Genomic DNA, 22,142 nt, shown 5'->3' on the forward strand with positions numbered 1-22,142 from the left:
GAAAGTTGATGCATCACCTTGGGTTTCACCAACTGTTGTAGTGCAGAAAAAATCAGGAGGCATTTGCATGTGTGTCGCACGAGAAGCAAACAAAGCTGTGATCACGGACAGTTATCCTCTGCCACATATTGAGGAATTGTTGTCTAAGCTATGTGGAATACTGCTGACTGTCTGTTTCGATTGCCTTTGCCAGCTTCTGAAGAGGATCTTTCTGATGCAGAACCTGAATGCATTGCATTTTTGTCTTCTGAGATGTCTGCTATAACTTCAACTGAATTTGCTTCTGCCTCTGCATCATGTCCAGAATTGACTTCGTTACGTGCGCAAATTGATGGTGGATGGCCTTCTTCGTCGATGGCTGTTAATAAAGATCTACGTCCCTATTTTCAAGTAAGGGATGAATTGAGTGTTCAAAATAACTATGTATTCAGAGGAGCACGTCTTCTTGTTCCTGTTTCACTACGGCACATCTTGGTGAACTTGGCCCATGATGGCCATCAAGGAATTGTGCGTACAAAGCAGCGCCTTCGGGAACTCTACTGGTAGCCAGGTATTGATTCTTTGGTCAAGGAAAAGGTCAAGAACTGTCAAGTTTGTGTCTCTTCTGACAAAACGGCTATTGTTTCTGCTGCACCTTTGCAACCTGTACCTTATCCCTCTGGCCCATGGGAAAAAGTAGCTGTTGACATAGTGGGCCCATTTGAAACTGCTACTTGGGATTGTCGTTATATGATAACTCTGACTACCATAGTAAGTGGCCTGAAGTGGCATTTACTTCTTCGATCACAACTCAAAATGTTAAGTTTTTGACATCTGTTTTTGGTCTATTTGGAAATCCTCAGTACCTTGTGTCTGACAATGGATGTCAATTCCGTTTAGTGGAGTTTGCTGAGTTTCTGAAAAAGAGAGATATTCTGCATATATGTACATCAGTCTATCATCCAGCTGCAAATGGTGCCATTGAGAGATTTCACCGTGTGCTCAAGAGCTGTATTCAATCTGCTATTGTGTCTGGGAAGCCATGGAACCCAATAGTAACACAATTTCTTCAAGTTTACCGTGCTACTCCGCATTCTGTTACTGGACTATCTCCATTTGAGTTATTCTGTGGTAGGAAAATGCGTACTTGTCTGAACATCCTTCCTCCTCCTGTAACCAGCAAAAGTGTTGTGAGTCAGAAAGTATCCCTGTCACAAAAGAAAATGAAAGCATATACGGACTCTAGACGAAGAGCTCGTACCCCTAACTTCAAACAGGGAGATTGGGTGCGTATACAGAGTCCAGTTCATGTTCCAAAAGGACATCCAAAATTCTCAAAACCTTTGCAAATTATTCGTCAGATTGGTTCATGTACTTACCAGTTGTCAGATGGGAAAAAGTGGCATGCGTCTCATTTATCTCCTACCGTAGCACCTATAGAATGTTCCACTAAAAATGAACTTGTGGCCCTGCCCCTTCATTCGGGTCCCTCATTTACCTCTGGATTGTTGTTTAAAAATGAACTATCAAACTCACCCATTCAAGTTCCTCTTCCTACAGATCCTTCAACTGCTCCTGAAAGAGTTTCAGCACGTGTAAGATGACCTCCACGTTGGCTGCAGGATTGTTACTTCGTTTAAAAGTAACTAGCATTAAAGTGGTGCATTGTTCCATGGGTATATTAAGAATCAGTTATGCTGTATTGCTAAGCTGTTCATTAAGATGTACTTTAATGTGAATAATATGGAAATATTGTGCTAACTGTAAATTTTGGGATTCAGTGAGGAATGTATGATTTAAGTAATGGGGGAATATGTTGTGTTCTTGTATTATTGATTCACCAGAAGAGGGCACTATGGGTTACTAAGTTGGTACCTATAAAAGGTGTAGAAGAATAATTGAATGTGAGCAACCATGTGGCATGCAGGCTGTGTTTGCTGTTGGCCTTTGATGCTAATAAATCCTTGAATTGTAACTTCTGGAATCTGACTCTTCATGCTTACCTGGACTTGAAACACTACATATTATTTAAACCTTACTATAAACATTTTGACATAACATTTATTTATTTTCTCACAATTCTGACTTTTTTTTCTCGCAAATGCATGTTTATATCTCCCAATTCGGACTTTATAACTCGACTTAACTCAAAAATAGTGAGTTTGTCAAATCTGAGGGAAAAAGCCAGAAGAGCCGAAGGGAAAAGAGAGAATGACGAGTTGTTTTTTCCTTATTAGAATTGTGATATATAATCTCGGAATTGCGAGAATAAAGTCAGAATTTTGAAATATAAAATCAAATTTACCTTTTTTTTAATTATTTTATTTCATTTATTTATTTCCGCTTGAAAACCGTCATTTTCTGCCTCCAGATAGGCTCCGCCCACAACAAACGTCACCCCTGTTTCGGATCTGTAAGACTATCCCACTCTCTAATGTCAATTTCGTTGAATAACAGTGCTTCTCGCTGGGTGACAAGCGAACATTTAGAAAATGACATCTAATCAATATAATTTATAATCTTTTTAAACCTAACTATGTTGTACCCTATCCGTGAAATTCTCTAGCCGTAAAGGCCATCTCTCCCGGGTTTTCTGCAACCATGATGCGCGCGCATCCTGGGTGTTTACAAACCTATAATTGGTCTATTGATTAAGTTTAACAGCGTAGAAGGTAGATTGGTACCAAGTCTTTGTTGGTAGGCTACTAGTTGGAATATTTGTTAAATCCAGTTTAACAAATTTTTACAGCAGGTAACTGTTTTAAAGGGACTACATTATCAATGTTACGTCGACATTTGTGGTGTATATTTAAAGTTCATGTTTTACAGAAAGTGAGTGGCAATCCTACAAGTGTTTTCTGCCGAAATTGTAAAGTGCGTGACACCGCTGCACGACGCCGACCGTTGTGCTATTGGTTGAAATGCCGGCGGCTCAGATTCTGAGGCATCTGATTGGTCGGGTGGAGATATGGGGGCATCTGATTGGTCGGTTGGAGCTATGGGGGCATCTGATTGGTCGGATGAAGCTATGGAGGCGTGTCACCATGCGGATGGTGTAGCCGGACAGACGCCGCGGCTGTTTGTTATTGAATGAAAATCGTTTTTATGTGGCGATAATTATACTCAACACAAGAAAAAATAAGTTTATATGTTTTAATAATTTGTTAACTTATTTAGTCTTTATTAGCATGTAATTACGCACCTTTTAACATCTTTCAATATTCAGGTTCTAGTTACAACTCTTAGTTAAAGCGCTAGGCCTTGAGCAGGCGCCGGTGGTCGATTTTAACAATAGCCGAGGAACAGTCACGTAGAAGCGGACACACTTCCTCCATGAGACGAGCCCGCAGAAACTTACCTCCATTACAGCAGTAAACAAACAAAAGAAACAGAAACCACAGGAACCCTGCCCGGATGGTGCCCGGCGTTTGAAGCGTTTGCAGATCACATATGGACAGATCCTGATCGTTTTTCTGGGCTCACACAATAGAAAATGTCTAACGGTGCAGCGGGAAGCGGGGGCTTAACCTGGGTGGTAAGTCGTATATGATTACTAACGTAGTAATTCATGTATTATTACGCAAAGATATCGCATATTACGTATTATAACTGCTTTGTGTCCGCATACATGTGCTTTAGCCCTTTGGCTGCAAGATTCATTTAGCTCAACATGAATGAGCTCACAGACTCATCTGCATCTCTCTATTATTCATTCAGTGCATCTCTTTTAAATACTGCACATTAATCTTAATTTTGTGTATTAAGATGATGCTTTGTGAGGCTCTTCATGGTGATGTGGAGGAAAGCTCTTTTGTGTTGGTTCTCATCAGCTGTGAACGAGTCTTTCCACTGATTTCAACTTTTTCCTCTTTGTTAGAGTCAAATTTACAGATGACCATTGCTTTATTACAGCCAAAAGCCCAAGATGCTTGAACCGGGACAGGGTGGAAGGGTTTATTTGAGTTTGAACTGTATTTAAAACAACTCAAAGCCACAACAAAAGAGCAGCCCATAGGGAGACACAAGTTAATTATGAGAACTGATCCCAGACCAGTACTAATGCTTTGTTACACAGTAGTTACTGGATTTGCTAGTTTCACTTGTTTGTTTGTCTGACTTTGTAAAGATAATATTTTTAATCATTTGTAATATTAGATTGCAGCCCTGGCCATCATCAAAAAGCTGTAATGCTTATAGTTTATTTATTATAACTCAATAAACGAGTGAGTCTAGTGTGCGGTGCCATTTGAGGCCATTGCATTGGAAAGTCACTGGAATTTCTGACAAGTTAATTCAGTGTAATCTAGGAAATAACAGCTCAGATTTTGTTTGTGGAGTGAGTTCAGCAAACTTATACAGACAGAAAGACATTTACAGAGAGTATCCATATTGCACATCTTATATACACAGAATGGTTGTAATGCAGCTGTAAATTTACAACATCTAGATGATTCACCAAATATTTCGGTCACCCTCTGTTTCTGTAAAATAATTACAACATTAAAGGAATCAAAAAGTTGATTTGATAGCCGCAGACAAGTTTAACAAAGTTGCATGTATGGATGTATCTAACAACAGACCCTCTTTGACAAGAACAATGGTGCGAAAAAAGAGGAAGTGAACGGCCGGGGAGATGCAGGGAGGAGTGAGGCGGTCAAGAAAGAGAGCTCGAAGAAGATGTCAGTGGAGAGGATCTACCAGAAGAAGACCCAGCTCGAGCACATCCTCCTCCGTCCAGACACCTACATCGGCTCAGTGGAGCCCGTCACTCAGGTGAGAGAGAATGACTGAGCAGGATTGAGATTAGAGATCTGAAATTTAGACCCAATCCCAGTTCTATTTTATACCCCTTCCCCTACCCTTCCGCCTACCCCTTCCCCGTGTCCCTTGAAACAGAGTGTCAAGGGGTAGGGGTGAAAATATTCCTCTAAGAAATGGGACACCACTACTATACCGTTGCACGTCATCATACGTCGTCTAGCTCCTACAATACACACTCCTATACTGGTGTGCTGGTGTGCATTAGAGCCTTTAATTACCGTTCTATATTAATGCCCTGCATACTGACACACACACACACACACACATCAGAGATCGTGCAGCTCACACATCCAGGAGCAAAGAAACTTGTCAACGCTGCCGCACGACTTTTATTAATAATAGTTTGAATAGGCCTACTAAATTGCTACATTATATTTTCCAGCAACGAGAGGATAAAATCGCTGTTTTTGAAGTAAGCTCACTCTAAAAAGAGAAACGCACAGACGCGCATACACGCAACTTTCATCTCTCTCTCTGTCTCTCTCTCTCACAAACTGGCAATATTTGAGAAAAGGGTTTAGCGATTTATACTTATTATTATTAATACAATGTCTACGGTGGTTATCGCCCTGATCAGACATGAAAATATGTTGTAGCACTATCGTGCGGTCTGTAATGATATGACGTTAGCAAACTTAAGCAATTTTTTTTTCAAACATTTCTTTGAGTAACATGACCGTAAATATAAACTCACGATTGAATGTAACATAAAACAAATGATTACTTTTCGTTAAAATCTCTATTAATGCCAAAAATGCTTACATTTATGTGTCTTTTTGTTCGCTCGGGCAACCATGTTGCCGCTGTAGCCGGTTCACTAAGATAATTCATACCCCTTCGTTTGAAGTGTGGTCCTGAAAAAATCTTCGTTTGAAGGGCAATCTGGCCCTTTTCCCTACCCCTCCAACCAAAAGAGAATCGAGACACCCCTTCACATGAATGCAAGAAACAGAGGGGTAGGGGAAAGGGCTAAGGGGTAGAATTGGGATTGGGCCTTAGACTGACATTCAGGAAAATGTGAATCCAACCTTTTAATGTGAAAATCATTTTGCTAACTGTAGTAGAGTCTAGAGCCCGACCGATATGGTTTTTTTGGGGGCTGACACCGATATTAGGGAGTAAAAAAGGTTGATATCGATATATCGGCCGATATTATTTGTGTATATTATGGTACAGTACCAGTCAAAAGTTTGGACACTTTCAGTTTGTGACAAAGATATGTAATGATGGAGGCAGGGTATTTAACAATTTAACAATAAACTTTATTATCCAAAATGAGTCTGACATCAATGCACTTAACAGTAAAGTTGAAGTTTATTTAACTTTATTTCAATTCCATTCAACTTTATTCCGCTGAAGTTTATTTCACTTCGGAACATTCATTCACAGATTTGCGCTACTGTCTTCACACACAGACGAAACTTACTAGAGAAGTGTGACATAATATGCCTCTGTAAATAAATAAAATTTAAATTCACGTCTGGTGCACTTTGCCCTTTGAATGTAACGTGTACGTTCCCTTGGAACTGGAATCATGGCGGAATATCATGTGAAGTCCACTTCACAGGGCACTTACGGTCGAATAAGACAACGCTTGAATGCTGCTGCCTGAACAAGAGACTGAAGTGAACTGGTGTCACTATCTTGCGAATGCGGCGGCGGATTCTCCACCAAATTCGGGGGACCCCTTCAGCTCGAGGAGCCCTCTCGAACGCCACCCTCCACGCGTCGGTAGGCGGATTTAACCGCCCGAAACTCCCGGACCCCGGGGGCTATCGACGCGGGGGTGGTTTCATTCGAAAGGGGGCCTCGAGGCGTACACTCGATTCGGCGTTCGAGAGGGTTCCTCGAGCTGAAGGGATCCCCCGAATTTGGTGCGGATCCGCCGCACCGTTACGGAGATATGGCCGTTCAAAGTTTCAATGGTATTCTATACACTTAAAGTGTTTCATCCAGGTCGCCAGTAGCAAACAATGGAGCGTGCTCTGCTGGACAAACTACGTAATTACACCATTTACAAGCATTTTATCTGCGTTGTATGTTCTGTAAAAAAATGATCATATCGGTGGCATATTCACCGATACCGATATATCTGCAACAGACTCATATCGGCCGATAAAATCGGCGGAACGAATATCGGTCGGGCTCTAGTAGAGTCAGTGTTGAAATAAATGTAAACTGACTGATTTCTGATTTCAATGCCATCAGGTGCTTTTAATTTCTTTACATAACACTCAAGTGATTGTATGTTTTGTAGCAAATGTGGGTTTTTGATGAAGAAATCGGAATGAACTTGAGGGAGATCACGTTCGTCCCTGGATTATATAAAATCTTTGACGAGATCCTTGGTAAGAATACTGTTATGTTAACTAGTTAGTAGTGAATAGTGTGTTCCCTAATGTAAAGTGTTACCATATTATCTCTTTTTACCATTCATTTTGTGCAGAATTGCTGTATTTGCTGTAGTCATGTAAAAACATTTGAGAGAATTATGAATTTTATTGCTGATAAATGCAGTTTTGTTTTTAATAGAAGAGTTACGTAAAACTACCATCATAACAAGCGATGACATCAAAATCACTAGCACTAAAAATATAGATGTCATCGCTTGTTATAACGGTAGTTTTATAGGTAAATCTGCTATTTTCAAAAATGATATCTGGATAATAAATATCTGTGATATTTCATGCTCTAACATCGGATTTTGTGTCCCATCAGTCAATGCAGCTGATAACAAACAGAGAGACAAGAACATGACCACCATCAAAATCACCATTGACCCGTGAGTGCTGCTTTAAAAGTCTCATTCACATCTGCTGAGTAACGACTCTAAATACTCTCGTATCAAATTAATGTTGGTGCTGACAGTTGACAGCACTGCAGTGGCAAGAAGTTGACGTGATTGTTGGGAGAGCGTGCAGTGGGTGTAATGATCTAATAAACAAACACCCATGGCTGCTCATTTCACATTCACTTCACATCCATAACCACACACACACATACACACATGCTTTCATATGTGGTTTACAGGGACACTCCATGGGCTTAATGGTTTTTGTACTGAGCTAATAATATTTCCTATCCCTAACCCAACATAACCCTCACAGAAACCTTACAGAAATCATTTTTTGAATTTCATTTAGTAGGTTTCATCTTCACTTGCCTCACGATTCAATTCCAATTCAGAGGGTAACAATTTGATTATAAAACGATGCTTCACCATGCTTTTTGTCCTTCAATTCTTTGATTATAGTGTATTTGTAGTGTACTGTGGGGGTCAGCGATATGACAAAAATCATTAGAGTAATTTTATTTCATAAAAACAATGTATTTCACAATACAGTTATTTTTGTTATATTATTTTTGTTATTAAAAATAAGGACAAAGATGCAAACAACAAACAGGACAAATACAATATAAGAAAACATAATGAAATCTACAACACTTTAAGTTTTTCAGGTACAGTAGGTCTATTTAACAGTAGCATTCAATGAAGATATGAATAATCAGAATAATAATTGAAAAAAAATTGTAAAACCAATACTTTTATTAATCTTTAGTAATAGTACTTCATTTATAATAAAAACAGTATGGCATATATACAGTATATTATACTTAATTACATTTTTTTAACTTCTTCTTGCATCTTCTGTCTCTTTGTGTTGTAATGTCCTAACCTGTCTGTTCTAATAGAGAGTCCAACACCATCGCCGTGTGGAATAATGGGAAGGGAATTCCTGTGGTAGAACACAAAGATGAGAAGATGTTCGTGCCTGCGCTGATCTTTGGACATCTCCTCACCTCGAGCAACTATAATGACAATGAGAAGAAAGTCACAGGTAATGCATGCACGCATAATTAAATACTGCAGTTATGCAGTGGTGCATCTTCAGAAACTTCGCTGTGATGGAGTTAGTTTTTGTTGGTAGTGTTTTGCTCATTTTCTGGTTATTATTGAACTTGTTGTCTAAGTCACAGAACGGGCAAGCAGTATTTTATGCGATCACGATTTCTGCCTTTCATAGTTAAAAAATAGTGTGTAGTATTGGTGTGCTAGCGAACCAAAAATATAGAAAAATATATCAGTGTTTATGCCTTACATTGGCATTTTAAGCCTTGTTAAATCTGCGTGGCTCACGCTGTGCAGACAACATATTGAGACAGAAAAATGCACTATGACCTATTCGTCAACACGAGTCAGTTCAAAATGGACCCTTTTCACAAAACTGATGATGATGCATTTCAATGGTCATCAGCATCGTAAATCCTCGAAAGTTTTTAATATTTTGATATTTATATTTTTGATATATTTTGGCCAGAGTTGAGAACCCCTGCTTTGGTCTATGCTGTTTCAGATGATGCATGAGTACTTCACTAGACATTATTTAGAGTGCCTCCCATTTAATAATTGCAGGATACTTTGTGTTTTTTTTTCACTTTCCATTAGAAACAAAGTCTCATCTTTCAGATTCTGTCCATTTTATTTATCAATTATACATCGTGTAATCGTTAACCTTACTATTTACTACAAAATGCATTTACCTTTAAATTACATTTACATTTAGTCATTTAACAGATGCTTTTATCCAAAGCAAATTACAAATGAGGACAATAGAAGCAATCAAAACCAACAAAAGAGAAATGATACGCAAGTGCTATTTCAAGTCTCGGTTAGCCTAACGCAGTACACGCAGGAAGGTTTTTTTTTTATAATAAATAAAAAGAAAACAAATAGATAGAATAGAAAAAGAACAGAGATAGCTAGTGTTAGAGGCCTTTTTTTTAAATAAAAAAGAAAACAAATAGAGAAAATAGAATTAGAATAGAAAGTGCTAGAGTTAGGTCAAAAAAGGTTTACTGCAGAGTTAGACACTCCTAACTGTGATTAAGCAAAAAGTTACTATGCTATATTTTTACCCTACCTGTGTCCACCGATGCAGAAGAAATCCACTCAAAGTGATAAAAAAGTGGATCTGAAGCAGTCAGTCTGCTAAATTCATCATTTCCACTCTAATCAATAGTTATATAACAAACACGACATCTTGCAGTACTGTAACCTGTGACGTCACAGGGTTGGTCGTTTTGCCATTCACATTTAGTATGTTTGTGCTTGTTAGACAAGTTAACCCTCTGGGGTCCGAGGGTGTTTTGGGGCCTGGAAAAGTTTTGACATGCTCTGACATTTGTGCTTTTTTCAGTTGCTTACAAACATTTGAATGTCTAAAGTTTAATAACACTGTAATCAGCACAATTCGCTGTTATCATTCAAATCTGCAAAAATTTCCGCCGGCGGAACTTTCGACCCCAGGAGGTTAAGCCAGTCAAGTTTATTTGTATGGAGGTCTGAGCATGACATGCGGGGGAAAAGTGAAAGATATCAAGGCCACAAATTAATTTATTCTCATTTTAGTTAAATCATGGCCACACTGTACAAATTCGTTCCTCAATTTTAATTTAATTTTACTTTATTTTACATTACTTTCTTTTTCTATTGGTCTCTGGAATTGCCAATCTGCAGTAAATAAAGCAGATTTCATTACATCTATTACTAGTCATTTAAGGCTAAACCTCATGGCCCTGACAGAGACCTGGATCAAACCAGAGGACACTGTTACACCTGCAGCACTTTCCAATAATTTCTAATTTTCCCACACTCCCCGTCTGACTGGAAGAGGTGGAGGTACTGGTCTGCTTATCTCTAATGATTGGAAATTTAATCCTTTACCATCTCTGAGTATCAACAGCTCCTTTGAATCACATTCAGTTACTATTATCCATCCTCTTAAAATCCATTTTGTAGTTGTTTATCGACCCCCAGGACCACTAGGTAACTTCTTGGATGAATTAGATGTGCTGCTCTCAACCTTTCCTGAGGATGGTACTCATCTAGTTATGCTTGGAGACTTCATTGTCCACCTACATAAACCTCAGGCTGCAGACTTCCACACTCTGCTTGCCTCTTTTGATCTCAAACGAGTGTTAACTCTGGGTACTCACAAATCAGGCAACCAACTGGACCTTATTTACACATGACACTGCTCCACTGATCATGTGCTGGTTACTCCACTGCACACCTCGGATCACTTCCTCCTCACTCTTAACCTCAACATGGTTCCTGACACAACACATATCCCTCCACATGTCACTTTTTTCACTCTCACCCTCTTAGCTTTCTGCTGTGGTTTCATCTTTGCTTCCTCCCCCTAAACAGTTATCATTTCTTGATGCTAACAGTGCTGCTGATGCTTTCTGCTCCACTCTTACGTTTTATTTAAAAACTGTCTGCCCCCTGTCTTTCAGACCTCCCCGTACCACCCCATTCTGCCGCATATTTTACCAGCAAACATACACTCATTCATATCCTTCTCTCCACTCTCTGAGGCAGAAGTCTCCAAACTCACCCTTTCCAGTTATCTTACTACCTGCCCGCTCGATCCTATTCCATCTAATCTCCTTCAAGCCATTTCTCCTGCAATTGTACCTGCACTCACTCACATCATTAACACATCTCTTCACACTGGTGTTCCCTCACCATTTAAATAGACTCGTATAACCCCACTACTTAAGAAACCCACTCTTAACCCAACTCTTTTAGAGAACTACAGACCTTCCTGGTTCTACTTCCCTTCTTCCTTTCATTGCAAAAACACTTGAACAAGTTTTGTTTAATAAAGTCTCTTTGTTTCTCATACAGAAAAACCTCCTGGACAACAACTATTCCTTTTGAAGTGGATATTCAACTGAGACTGCCTTGCTCTCGGTTGTTTAAGCCCTAAGACCGGCAAGAGCCGTTTCCAAATCTTCAATAATTATCTTGCTGGATCTGTCCGCTGCTTTTGACACGGTTAAAAGCCAGATCCTCCTGTCAACCTTATTGGCAAAGGGTATCTCAGGAATCGCACTCCTGTGGTTTGAGTCTTCCCTCTGAGATAGGTCCTTCAAGGTATCTTGGAGAGGTGAGGTAACCAAGTCACAACATCTAGCTACTGGGGTGCCTCAGGGCTCAGTTCTTGGACCACTTCTCTTCTCTATCTACATGGCATCACTAGGTTCTGTCATTCAGAAACATGGCTTTTCATATCACTGCTATGCTGATGACACTCAACTCTACCTCTCATTCCATCCTGATGATCCGACAATAGCTGCTCGCATCTCAGCTTGTCTAACAGACATTTCTTGCTGGATGAAGGACCATCACCTTCAACTCAACCTGGCTGAGACAGAACTGCTTGTGGTTTCTGCTAATCCATTACTCCATCACAATTTCACTATCCAGTTGATGATAAGCTGAATTTCTCAGACCACATTGCTAAAACTGCCTGGTCCTGCAGATTTGCTTTATACAACATTAGGAAGATGAGCAGAAAGCAGGAAGAAAAGCCCTCTAACACTTGCACTCTCTATTAATTTTCTGCTTGATTTCTTTAAAAAGACCTCTAACACTAGCTTTCTCTATTCTATCTACTTGTTTTCTTTTTATTTATTATATATAGGCCTATATATATATAACACCTTTCTACGTGTACTGGGTTAGGCTAACCGAGACTTGTCATAGCACTTGCATATTATTGCTCTTTTGTTGGTTTTGATTGCTTCTATTGTTCTCATTTGTAAGTCGCTTTGGAAAAAGCGTCTGCTAAATGACTAAATGTAAATGTAAATATTTTGATTTTGCTAGCTCTGCATTCACAAACTGTTGACAGTGTCAAAAAGAGATTTATTCTACAGTGTAGACAGGTCATTGATTATAAGAGGATTGTTTGTGAGAGTGCATATGGTCTCAAACAATCATGTGAAACTGTAAACCTGCAGTGAGTGAACTTAAGTGATTATAACAGAGTAAAAGTGTTCTAATATTGCCGTGTTGCTCACTGTCTGTTTATAATTTATTCACAGTTTAAATAACAGCTTTTGTTTTTCATGTTTTTAAGAGGAGTTTGTAGTTGAATGTTTAGGCACTGTCTTAAAGGGGTCATATGATGTTGCTAAAAAGAACATTATTTTGTGTATTTGGTGTAATGAAATGTGTTTATACGGTTTAAGGTTAAAAAAATACATTATTTTCCACATACTGTACATTATTGTTTCTAAACACATGGCGGGCTAGATTGAGCGGAGGGCGGCGGGCTAGAGTGAATGGGGGGAGGTGGGCTAGAGTAAGTGGAGGCCAGCGGCTAGAGTGAGCGGAGGGAGGCGGGCTAGAGTAAGCGGAGGCCGGCGGCTAGAGTGAGCGGAGGGAGGCGGGCTAGAGTGAGCGGAGGGAGGCGGGCTAGAGTAAGTGGAGGCCGGCGGCTAGAGTGAGCGGAGGGAGGTGGGCTAGAGTAAGCGGAGGCCGGCGGCTAGAGGGAGCCGTGAACATTTGGGCGGCATTATGCAAATATTCCCACATCGTGACATAGACAAGTGGGGGGCGTGTTAGAATGAGCTGGTTTGGGTAGGCGTGGTTGACTCTTAACTTTTATAAATAATATCTCTTTGGATTTGAGACTTTAGTCTTTGCAACTTTACAGATCTTCTTTATGCACCAAGAGCTTGTAACACTCCAAAGAGAAAGGAAAAATTGAAATCGCATCATATGACCCCTTTAATACTTTGTGTTCAACTGCACTAACGTTTTGAATATTGTAGCTGCATAAAGAATATGACACACTGTTGCTTCTTACAAATTCATTTTATTAATTGCCATTAATAATCAAGATTACAGTATCAAGAGAAATAATCAACAGTTATTATTTGGTCATAATCATGCAGCCTTAGATAGTATGCAATTTAGATGCATTTGTGCTGTTTTTTCAACTGAAGTGTTCAAATGAATTTAACTCATCAATCTGGTGTTCATCAGGTGGCAGGAATGGATATGGCGCAAAACTGTGTAACATATTCAGCACAAAGTTTACAGTGGAGACGGCCTGCAAGGAGTACAAACGGAGCTTCAAACAGGTACAGCTGTTTCTTGAATTTGGAATACAGGAAATCTGTGTTGGTTGTCATAAAACAGCAGCATAAATTTTTTCTCGTCCCAATTCTTCCGAAGACATGGCAGGACAACATGGGAAAGACCAGTGAGGCGAAGATCAAGTACTTTGATGGTGAAGACTACACATGTGTCACGTTCCAGCCTGATCTGGCCAAGTTCAAGATGGAGAAACTGGACAAGGACATTGTGGCTCTGCTCACACGCAGGGCGTATGATGTGGCCGGCTCTTGTAGGGGTGTTAAAGTCATGCTCAACGGGAAGAAGCTACCTGTAAGTCACCTGTCATTTCCATATGGGAAAAAAAAGTGCTTTATGTGCTTTCTTGACAATAATGTGACGAGATTCTTCTTTAAAGGGGTCATGACATGGATTTTTTTAATTAATGTACCTTGAGGTTTACTTATAATGTTAATAAAGTTTTTTGCACAAAAAAACAAATAAATATGTGGAAAAATTATTATTTTCAACCCTCATTCTGACCCTCTCTCTAAAACGACCTGTTTTAAGGGGCGGGTCCTTTAAGGCTTCTCAGTAATTGGCCACTGTTATGATTGGCTAACGTCATTGCATAAGAAACAGTATCAATGCCCCCACATCACATAAATGCTTTTTTATTGATGATGAGGACATTTTAAGTTATGAAACTTGCAGGATTTATCAAGCATACAAAGACCTCTTCTGTATCAAAAGATTAAGGGAAATTTGGTTTCTATGTCATGACCCCTTTAAATCTAACAGACATATAAATGTTTTCAGACAGCTGTCTCCCTCATGAGCATCTGTGTGTGTGTCTCGTGCTGCAGGTGAATGGTTTCCGCAGTTATGTGGATCTGTATGTGAAGGATAAACTGGACGAGACGGGCGTTACTCTGAAGGTGGTGAATGAGACAGTGAATGAGCGCTGGGAAGTGTGTCTCACCATGAGTGAGAAGGGCTTCCAGCAAATCAGCTTCGTCAACAGCATTGCCACCACCAAGGTCTCTGAAACACTGTTACTCATTACTGTAATTGGGGATGGTAGTGGTGATTTAAAGGGGTTGAATTTAAAGGTGCACCTTTTAGAGGGTTGTACCACTAAACAGTAAAAACATCAAATTGCATGCTCTGCTATAGTCTTATCAGCTGTACTTGTGATTTCTGATCACTGCTCTGGTGTTAAGATGCTTCTTCTAAAGTTATGTGATACTCATGAGCTGTGTGATATCTTAGGGAGGAAGACATGTCGACTATGTTGTGGACCAAATAGTGGCGAAACTGATTGAAGTGGTCAAGAAGAAGAACAAAGCTGGAGTCTCTGTGAAACCATTTCAGGTGTATATTTACAGTTTTTTTTTTTTTTTTACAATTTACAACACACTGATAAAATATCTATTCAGACTAGTGGTTGACCGATATATCGCCATATTAGGCATTTTCAAATATCGGCATCGGCCGATAGGTTTTTCTGTTTGGCCGATGTGTTCGAGGCGGGAGTTTTATTTTGATGCCGCTGAGAACGGCAGCACCGGAGCACACACCGCTCACATTCTCCCTCTTGTTCGCTGTCATCATTCAGTTCTGTCTAATACAGATAGAAGTCTATCTAATGATCAGATAGAACTGTTAAACAAACAAACAAAAAGTATTATAACGATTGCTTTAATATTATTAGTAATAGAAAGGAAAATATTATAATACTTTCTCGTTTGCCGTCAGCATTCAGCAAATATGCATTTATATAATTTAAACAAATCTTTGAATGACTAATAAACATTTAATTTCACAAACCTTGCAAACTTAGTCGAATCCAGCTGTGAGATCTTGTGAAGTGTGCATTTGTATCCTGCATGATCGCGTGTTCTCTGTGTGACGGTCGGTCAATGTGAATTGAATGCGGACAAGGAGGAGAGTTCAGCTTCACTGGAGACGCGCGATCGACAAACTTCAAACTCGTGATTTCAAATTATGCTGCGCTTTATGCATTTGCCCACTGTCATATTCATGCCATTTTCACTGTGTGCTGTATGTAAAATGAGTGTTACCTTGGCTTTATTTGAAACGATATGATTCCCAATGCACACAAACTTCCCAGAATACTGAGTGCTCTGTTGGTTACAGTGTTTACTTCCTTTTTAATTATATTTTTATTAAATATTTATTTATTTGTAAAAAATACTTTGTCTTCTAAAGTATAAGTATGTTTATTTTACACATTTATTTTTTAATCCATTTTCAAATGATTTAAAATGTCTTAAATATTAATTAAAATAAATAAATTATATCAGCTTTATATCGGCCATCGACCACCCTGCTTTCCAAGATATCGGCATCGGCTGTCAAAAAAACCATATCGGTCGACCACTAATTCAGACACTTGAATATTTGGTTCTTTGGTCTCTTAACAGATCTAAGAGAATATTTTTCTAATTTCAGGTTAAAAACCATGTGTGGGTATTTGTGAATGCCCTGATCGAGAACCCAACCTTTGATTCCCAGACCAAGGAGAACATGACTCTACAGACCAAAAGCTTTGGCTCCAAATGCGTTCTCTCTGAGAAATTTGTCAGAGCTGTAAGTGTGTGATGATCTCCTATCATGATCCTGACACTTACCTTACATTAAATGTAGCACTTATTGTAACAGTAACACTTTGCTCTTAATGTATCACATTTTAATTTAGAGTTCCTCTCATTGTCAAGAGCTTCTGGCTTTATAGACATACCAAAAGAATTGCATGCTTTGAAGTCAACATGAAACTGAAGCTGTGGCCAGTGAATTGTGTATGAGAAAACAAGTAACAAAAAAAAATCTATATATGTCAGTTCTGATTTAATGCTGACTTTAATATGTGTTAAGTTGCGGTGATGTCTTATTGATTTGTCCCATCGTAGGCTACAAACTGTGGTATTGTGGAGAGCATTCTGAACTGGGTGAAGTTTAAGGCCCAGACGCAGCTGAACAAGAAATGCTCCTCTGTCAAACACAGCAAGATTAAAGGGATCCCCAAACTAGATGATGCCAATGATGCTGGTAAGTCCATGACAGATAAACCACTGTCACAGCTGTATCAGCAGATCTCAAAGATCATGGTCTGCTCATTAGGGTGGGTGGGTGATATGGACCAAAAATCATATCTGTATTTTATGAAGTGATTTCTTTTCATAAGGCACACAATAAAACGAAGCTTGAAAAGCATGGGCAAAAGACTTTTCAAGCTGTAAAAACTTTGCGGTTGGATTTTGAGCAGTTCAACACTGTCTTTTTACAACAGCACCAAAAACTGCAGTAAATGTTAAAAGAGATTTGAGGTACTTCCACATTTGGATGCAATCTCTTTCCTCCTTAATAGTTTAACCAGGGCTTCAAATTATGATTATTTTGATAATTGAATAATCTGTTGATTATTTATTTGATTAATCGACTAATGCAATGATTTTATTTAAATTATCTTAAATGTTTGCCAGTGTTATTTGAATGTTTGGTTAAATTTTGTGGAAACTGTCAAGAAATGTCCAAATGTTTGATCAAAAAAAAAAAATCTGAAGAAAATATAATATCGTGCATAAAGAAAATTATGCCTTTTAGACCTGTTCACAGCAAGCCGAGTGAAAAAAAATAGACTGTTTGACTTTCTTTCTTTCTCTGTGACAAGCGAGTGTCAGAAATGGAAAGTTGCAACATCTATCAGCAAATTAAATACTGAGACCAACATAAGAATATTATTAAAAATTAAAAAATACAGATAAATAAGCATCTTGATAAGCAAATGGCATATTACACCACATCCTTTGAGTAGCCTTCCTGGTCTGAACAAGCAACTCACATGCGGAAATCTGCCAGACATTTGTGTCGGTGTGAAAACTTTCATGTCTTTTACATTAACGTGAAAAAAATCTTCATTTGGTATTTGCAGTTTTATTTGAGCAGCTTCTGTGTTTGGCAGATTCATTCTTACTGTAAATATGAAAGAGCTGTTTTAAAAGCTCGACTGATCCGTGAGTAACTCTGTCTGTCGTGTAGGGGGGAAACACTCCTCAGAGTGCACTCTGATCCTGACTGAGGGAGACTCAGCCAAGTCCCTGGCTGTGTCCGGTTTAGGAGTGATAGGGAGAGATCGATATGGAGTGTTTCCACTCAGAGGAAAGATGCTCAACGTGAGGGAGGCCACACACAAACAGGTAAGCTCCTGGAACCTTGACACAGAAAGACAAACCATAATAAAAAATTAAGAGCTGAGGATGAATATTGACAAGATTTTAAAATGTCTCATCGTTAAAGTGTCATGAAACCGTAAAACACATTTTTTGAGATGCTAACATATTGAACAGGTTGCACATCAGGGAAAACATTTATTTTATTATAATTGTAGGGAAAATTATTAAAGGGTTAGTTCACCCAAAAATGAAAATTAGCCCACAAATTACTTTTTACAATTATTACTAATAATTGAGGGTTCAAGTCATCCTAGACTTTCTTCTTTCAGACGAATCCAGTCGGAGTTATATTAAAAATTGTCTTTGATCTTTCAAGCTGTTTAATGTCACTCAGCGGGTGTTGCATGCATCAGTCCAAAAGAAGTTAAATAAAAAGCGCCCATCCATAAAAAAGTGTCTCACACGGTTTCGGGGGGCGGGGAACAAAGGCCTCCTGTAGCGAATCGATGTGTTTTTGTAAGAAAAATATCCATATTCAAAACGTAATAATCACTTTAATGTAGCTTCTGGATTCGTCTGAAAGAAGAAAGTCATATACACCTAGGATGACTTGAGGGTGAGTAATTTATGGGCTAATTATAATTTTATATAATTTTAAAGGTAAAAGTGGTTCTTTTTTCATTTTTTTTGGAGCAATTTCGTTCTTCCGGTTCAAAAAGCAAAGTTGAACCATCGTCACGAAAAGTGATGTATATGCATTAATTTGCGGTGGTGATTGGCTGCCGTGGCTGGAGAGTACACGTCTATGTCATCAGTTTTCTGAGCTTTTCTCAGTATTATTAATGAGAACGAACTCTTCACTGCGTTCAATCACTGCGCTGTATTATGCATGAGTTTAACAACACTCGCTGCACGGATCATAGTTCAAATCTCGACCGGAGCAAGCGCGTTTCATTCATATTTTAACTTCTCTCGTGCAAACATGAACCAGCACCGTACACGCGCACATTTCATGTCTTTTTCGAATGAAATATGCGCGAATAAGGGCGCTGATACAGCGGTACATCTGATCATGAATGCAGTGACATGATCGATTATTATGATACACCCCAAACAATGATATACAGACCGAAAATTCAAAGAAGAGTAAACAAAAAGTAACTGCCTTTATTCTTTCTGTTTTAAAGGGGGCATAACACACACAGTTTCGCCCAATCTCATGTTAATCTTGAGTACCTATAGAGTAGTACTGCATCCTTCATATCTCCAAAAAGTCCTTAGTTTTATCATATTTATAAAAGAAAGATACAGCTTTACGATTCTCTCCGAGAACAGCCGAGCTCCTGGAGGCGTGCCGTGGGCGGAGCTAAAGATTGACGAGCACTTGAGCTCTGATTGCCAACAAAACACAGACATTTGATGCTGTTTCACTTACCGTCTGCAGTTCTGAATCATGACCGGGATCTTTTATAGCTAGGACCGCTCCATCTTTCAGTATCAAACGATGTGCTAATCCAGCAACGAACTGGGCCTTGTTTATAAAACGTTCATCAACAAACACACTTGTGAAACTCCATTGCTGCCCCGGAACACAAACTGCATCCACTGTTCACGTAACGCCGGGTTCTTTAGGAAGCTGAACAAGGTTATCTTTCCCTTACAACCAAAAACACACTTCTTTAGAGACATAAATACTCCAAGTCGTTTTTTGAAACTTTGGCCATGTTTAGCATGAGAATCCAAATCTTTAACAGTGCAAATAACTCAACATGCATGAAACAGCATTGGACCCCCCCTTTAAAGATATTTTAATATGAATTTGTCTGTGTAATGAGTGTGTTGTAGGTCTGTGTTTTATTGCTTGTTTTCTCCCCTCTTCCCACCCTCTACACTCCCACTTTTCCACAGTTTTACACGCCCATTTCTGGAGTCTTTTTCAGATCTAATGTGTGAAAGACCAGTGCTGAAACAGGGGGGTTTCATGACACTTTAAATCCTTTCGGTTCAGCGTGCATGTTCTGAACAATGCAGCACTGTTTTACCCATTGCATGTGCAGAACGTCTGGTGTGTAACATTATTTGAAACTCCATGTTTCCCTCTCTAGAATGGGACAATACTGTTTATACGTTGATATTTAATAAAAAAAGAAACTAAAAAAGTTTTTCATCCCACTGTACCAAATATATTTAATTAGTTAGAAATTGAGTTTTGAGAATACAATTATTTTTTTTAACTGGATGTTGACCTCGTTTCAATTGTAGATCATGGAGAACGCAGAAATCAACAACATCATTAAAATTGTGGGTCTCCAGTACAAGAAGAGCTATGATGACCCAGACTCCCTGAAGAGCTTGCGCTATGGAAAGATTATGATCATGACCGATCAGGTGCGATTATGTGCTTTAGGTGGTCTTCACTGATTATTTTGTCTTTTCTGTCCATTAAGTATGCAGAGATGTTCCCTATACCTGTATGCATCATTTCTGTTATGTGTACTATCAGGATCAAGATGGCTCTCACATCAAGGGTCTTATCATTAACTTCTTCCATCACAATTGGCCATCTCTGCTCAAGCACACCTTCCTGGAGGAGTTCATCACACCCATCGTGAAGGTATGATGATCATCCAATAAAGAAAATGTTCTGTTCATCAGTGCTGCTTCAGCTTTTTATACCTGTTTCTAAAATTTTCTCTTTAGGCCAGTAAGAATAAACAGGAAGTATCATTCTACAGCATCCCGGAATTTGAAGAATGGAAGAAGCACACAGAAAATTATAAAACGTGGCACATAAAATACTACAAAGGTTTGTTTTCTGCTTGCTACTTATTTGAAACTGTCTGCATCTAAAAACAAGCAGCATTCATGACTATATGTTTACTGCACATTTGTCAGGTTTGGGTACCAGTACAAGCAAAGAAGCAAAGGAATATTTTGCTGACATGGAGAGACATCGAATTATGTTCAAGTACAATGGCACTGAAGATGACGCAGCCATCACACTGGTTAGTTGCTCACTACTGGTCTTGTTTGTACTACGTTTGGTGCAACATTACATTTATTCAGATATGAACTGCATATTGCTTTGACATATTGGGTAACATTGTGTGTGAACTCTGCTCAGGCTTTCAGTAAGAAGAAAACGGATGACAGGAAAGAGTGGCTGACTAATTTCATGGAGGACAGACGGCAGAGGAGGATGCATGGGCTGCCTGAGGTACAGCTCTCAATTTCACAAAAATGAAAGAGAAATGTTTCTTAAGTTTCGTAGTAAAACAAAGTATTGCCCTGCATCTTGGGTACTGTTTGAATGCCCCCTTTAAATCTGGATGGATTTCTATCTGTGAATGAATCACTGCATAATCTAAACAAGGGTCCTGGAGGGAAGGTGTCCTGCAGAGTTTAGCTCCATCCCTAAACAAACACACCAGCCTATAATTTTACTTGTAAACTACCTGTAAACTACTTGTTTTCTTTTTATTTACTTAAAACAAAAAATGAGCATCTAACGCTAGTGTTCTCTATACTTTTTCTATTCTATCTACTTGTTTTTTTATTATAAAAAAGAAAAAAAAACCTTGCTATGTGTATTGCATTGGACTAACAAAGACTTGTCACACAGCACTTACATATCATTGCTCTTTTGTTGGTTTAATTGCTTCTATTGACCTCATTTGTAAATCGCTTTTGATAAAAGCATCTGCTGAATGACTAAATGTAAAATGTAAATGTACATTTTCAGGAAATTTTGAAGACATTCTTTAAAATCTTTCAGTACTAAAGATGTCTATCACTGCTAGGGATGGGTTCCGAAAACCTGTATTTTTTTGGACCGGTACGTAATTGGGTCAATACCGGAATACCGATAAGCTTCAGGACAAACGCTACTGTTATCGATACTTGCGTTGGTTTATCTCCGTATACTTCAATGTTAACGACGAATTAGAAGCTGCTGCTTGTCATTTTCCTTCACTGAATGATGTGGCCGATGTCTGCTTGACGTGCGTGTGATATCCATGCGCATGTGCGGTGTGTGTTTGCGTGCAACCAGTCATCGCGGCAAGAGTGAACCGTTCGAAAGTGTGGGCTCATGTTACAAAACTAAGCGACATCAGTATCAGATGCAATATATGCAGTAGTGTAATAGTGAATGAAGGAGGCAACACTAGTAATATAATGAAACATTTACTAACAACACACGTCTATCTCAAGCAATGCGCTGTATTATGTCT

General features: G+C 39.0%; 1 protein-coding gene across 2 annotated transcripts in view; it reads left to right on the forward strand.

The window, feature by feature from the left end:
• The first annotated feature begins 3,030 nt into the window (after positions 1 to 3,030).
• LOC107700653 (DNA topoisomerase 2-beta-like) overlaps positions 3,031 to 22,142 on the forward strand; it is a 46,476-nt gene continuing 27,364 nt past the window's right edge. Inside the window, exons 1-17 of one of the 2 annotated variants that reach the window (XM_016502385.1) lie at positions 3,031 to 3,514; positions 4,558 to 4,752; positions 7,058 to 7,148; positions 7,519 to 7,582; positions 8,494 to 8,639; positions 13,643 to 13,740; positions 13,835 to 14,047; positions 14,581 to 14,754; positions 14,987 to 15,088; positions 16,190 to 16,327; positions 16,648 to 16,786; positions 17,777 to 17,934; positions 20,173 to 20,298; positions 20,414 to 20,524; positions 20,611 to 20,716; positions 20,806 to 20,915; positions 21,035 to 21,127. In XM_016502385.1, coding sequence (XP_016357871.1) covers positions 3,473 to 3,514; positions 4,558 to 4,752; positions 7,058 to 7,148; positions 7,519 to 7,582; positions 8,494 to 8,639; positions 13,643 to 13,740; positions 13,835 to 14,047; positions 14,581 to 14,754; positions 14,987 to 15,088; positions 16,190 to 16,327; positions 16,648 to 16,786; positions 17,777 to 17,934; positions 20,173 to 20,298; positions 20,414 to 20,524; positions 20,611 to 20,716; positions 20,806 to 20,915; positions 21,035 to 21,127 — 2,106 coding nt within the window. In that variant the 5' untranslated portion in view covers positions 3,031 to 3,472. The remainder of the gene's footprint in view (positions 3,515 to 4,557; positions 4,753 to 7,057; positions 7,149 to 7,518; positions 7,583 to 8,493; positions 8,640 to 13,642; positions 13,741 to 13,834; positions 14,048 to 14,580; positions 14,755 to 14,986; positions 15,089 to 16,189; positions 16,328 to 16,647; positions 16,787 to 17,776; positions 17,935 to 20,172; positions 20,299 to 20,413; positions 20,525 to 20,610; positions 20,717 to 20,805; positions 20,916 to 21,034; positions 21,128 to 22,142) is intronic. The other variant, XM_016502386.1, reaches the window with a different exon arrangement.

This window comes from Sinocyclocheilus anshuiensis, unplaced genomic scaffold, assembly GCF_001515605.1.
Source record: "Sinocyclocheilus anshuiensis isolate Anshui unplaced genomic scaffold, SAMN03320099.WGS_v1.1 scaffold1360, whole genome shotgun sequence".
Taxonomy (NCBI): domain Eukaryota; kingdom Metazoa; phylum Chordata; class Actinopteri; order Cypriniformes; family Cyprinidae; genus Sinocyclocheilus; species Sinocyclocheilus anshuiensis.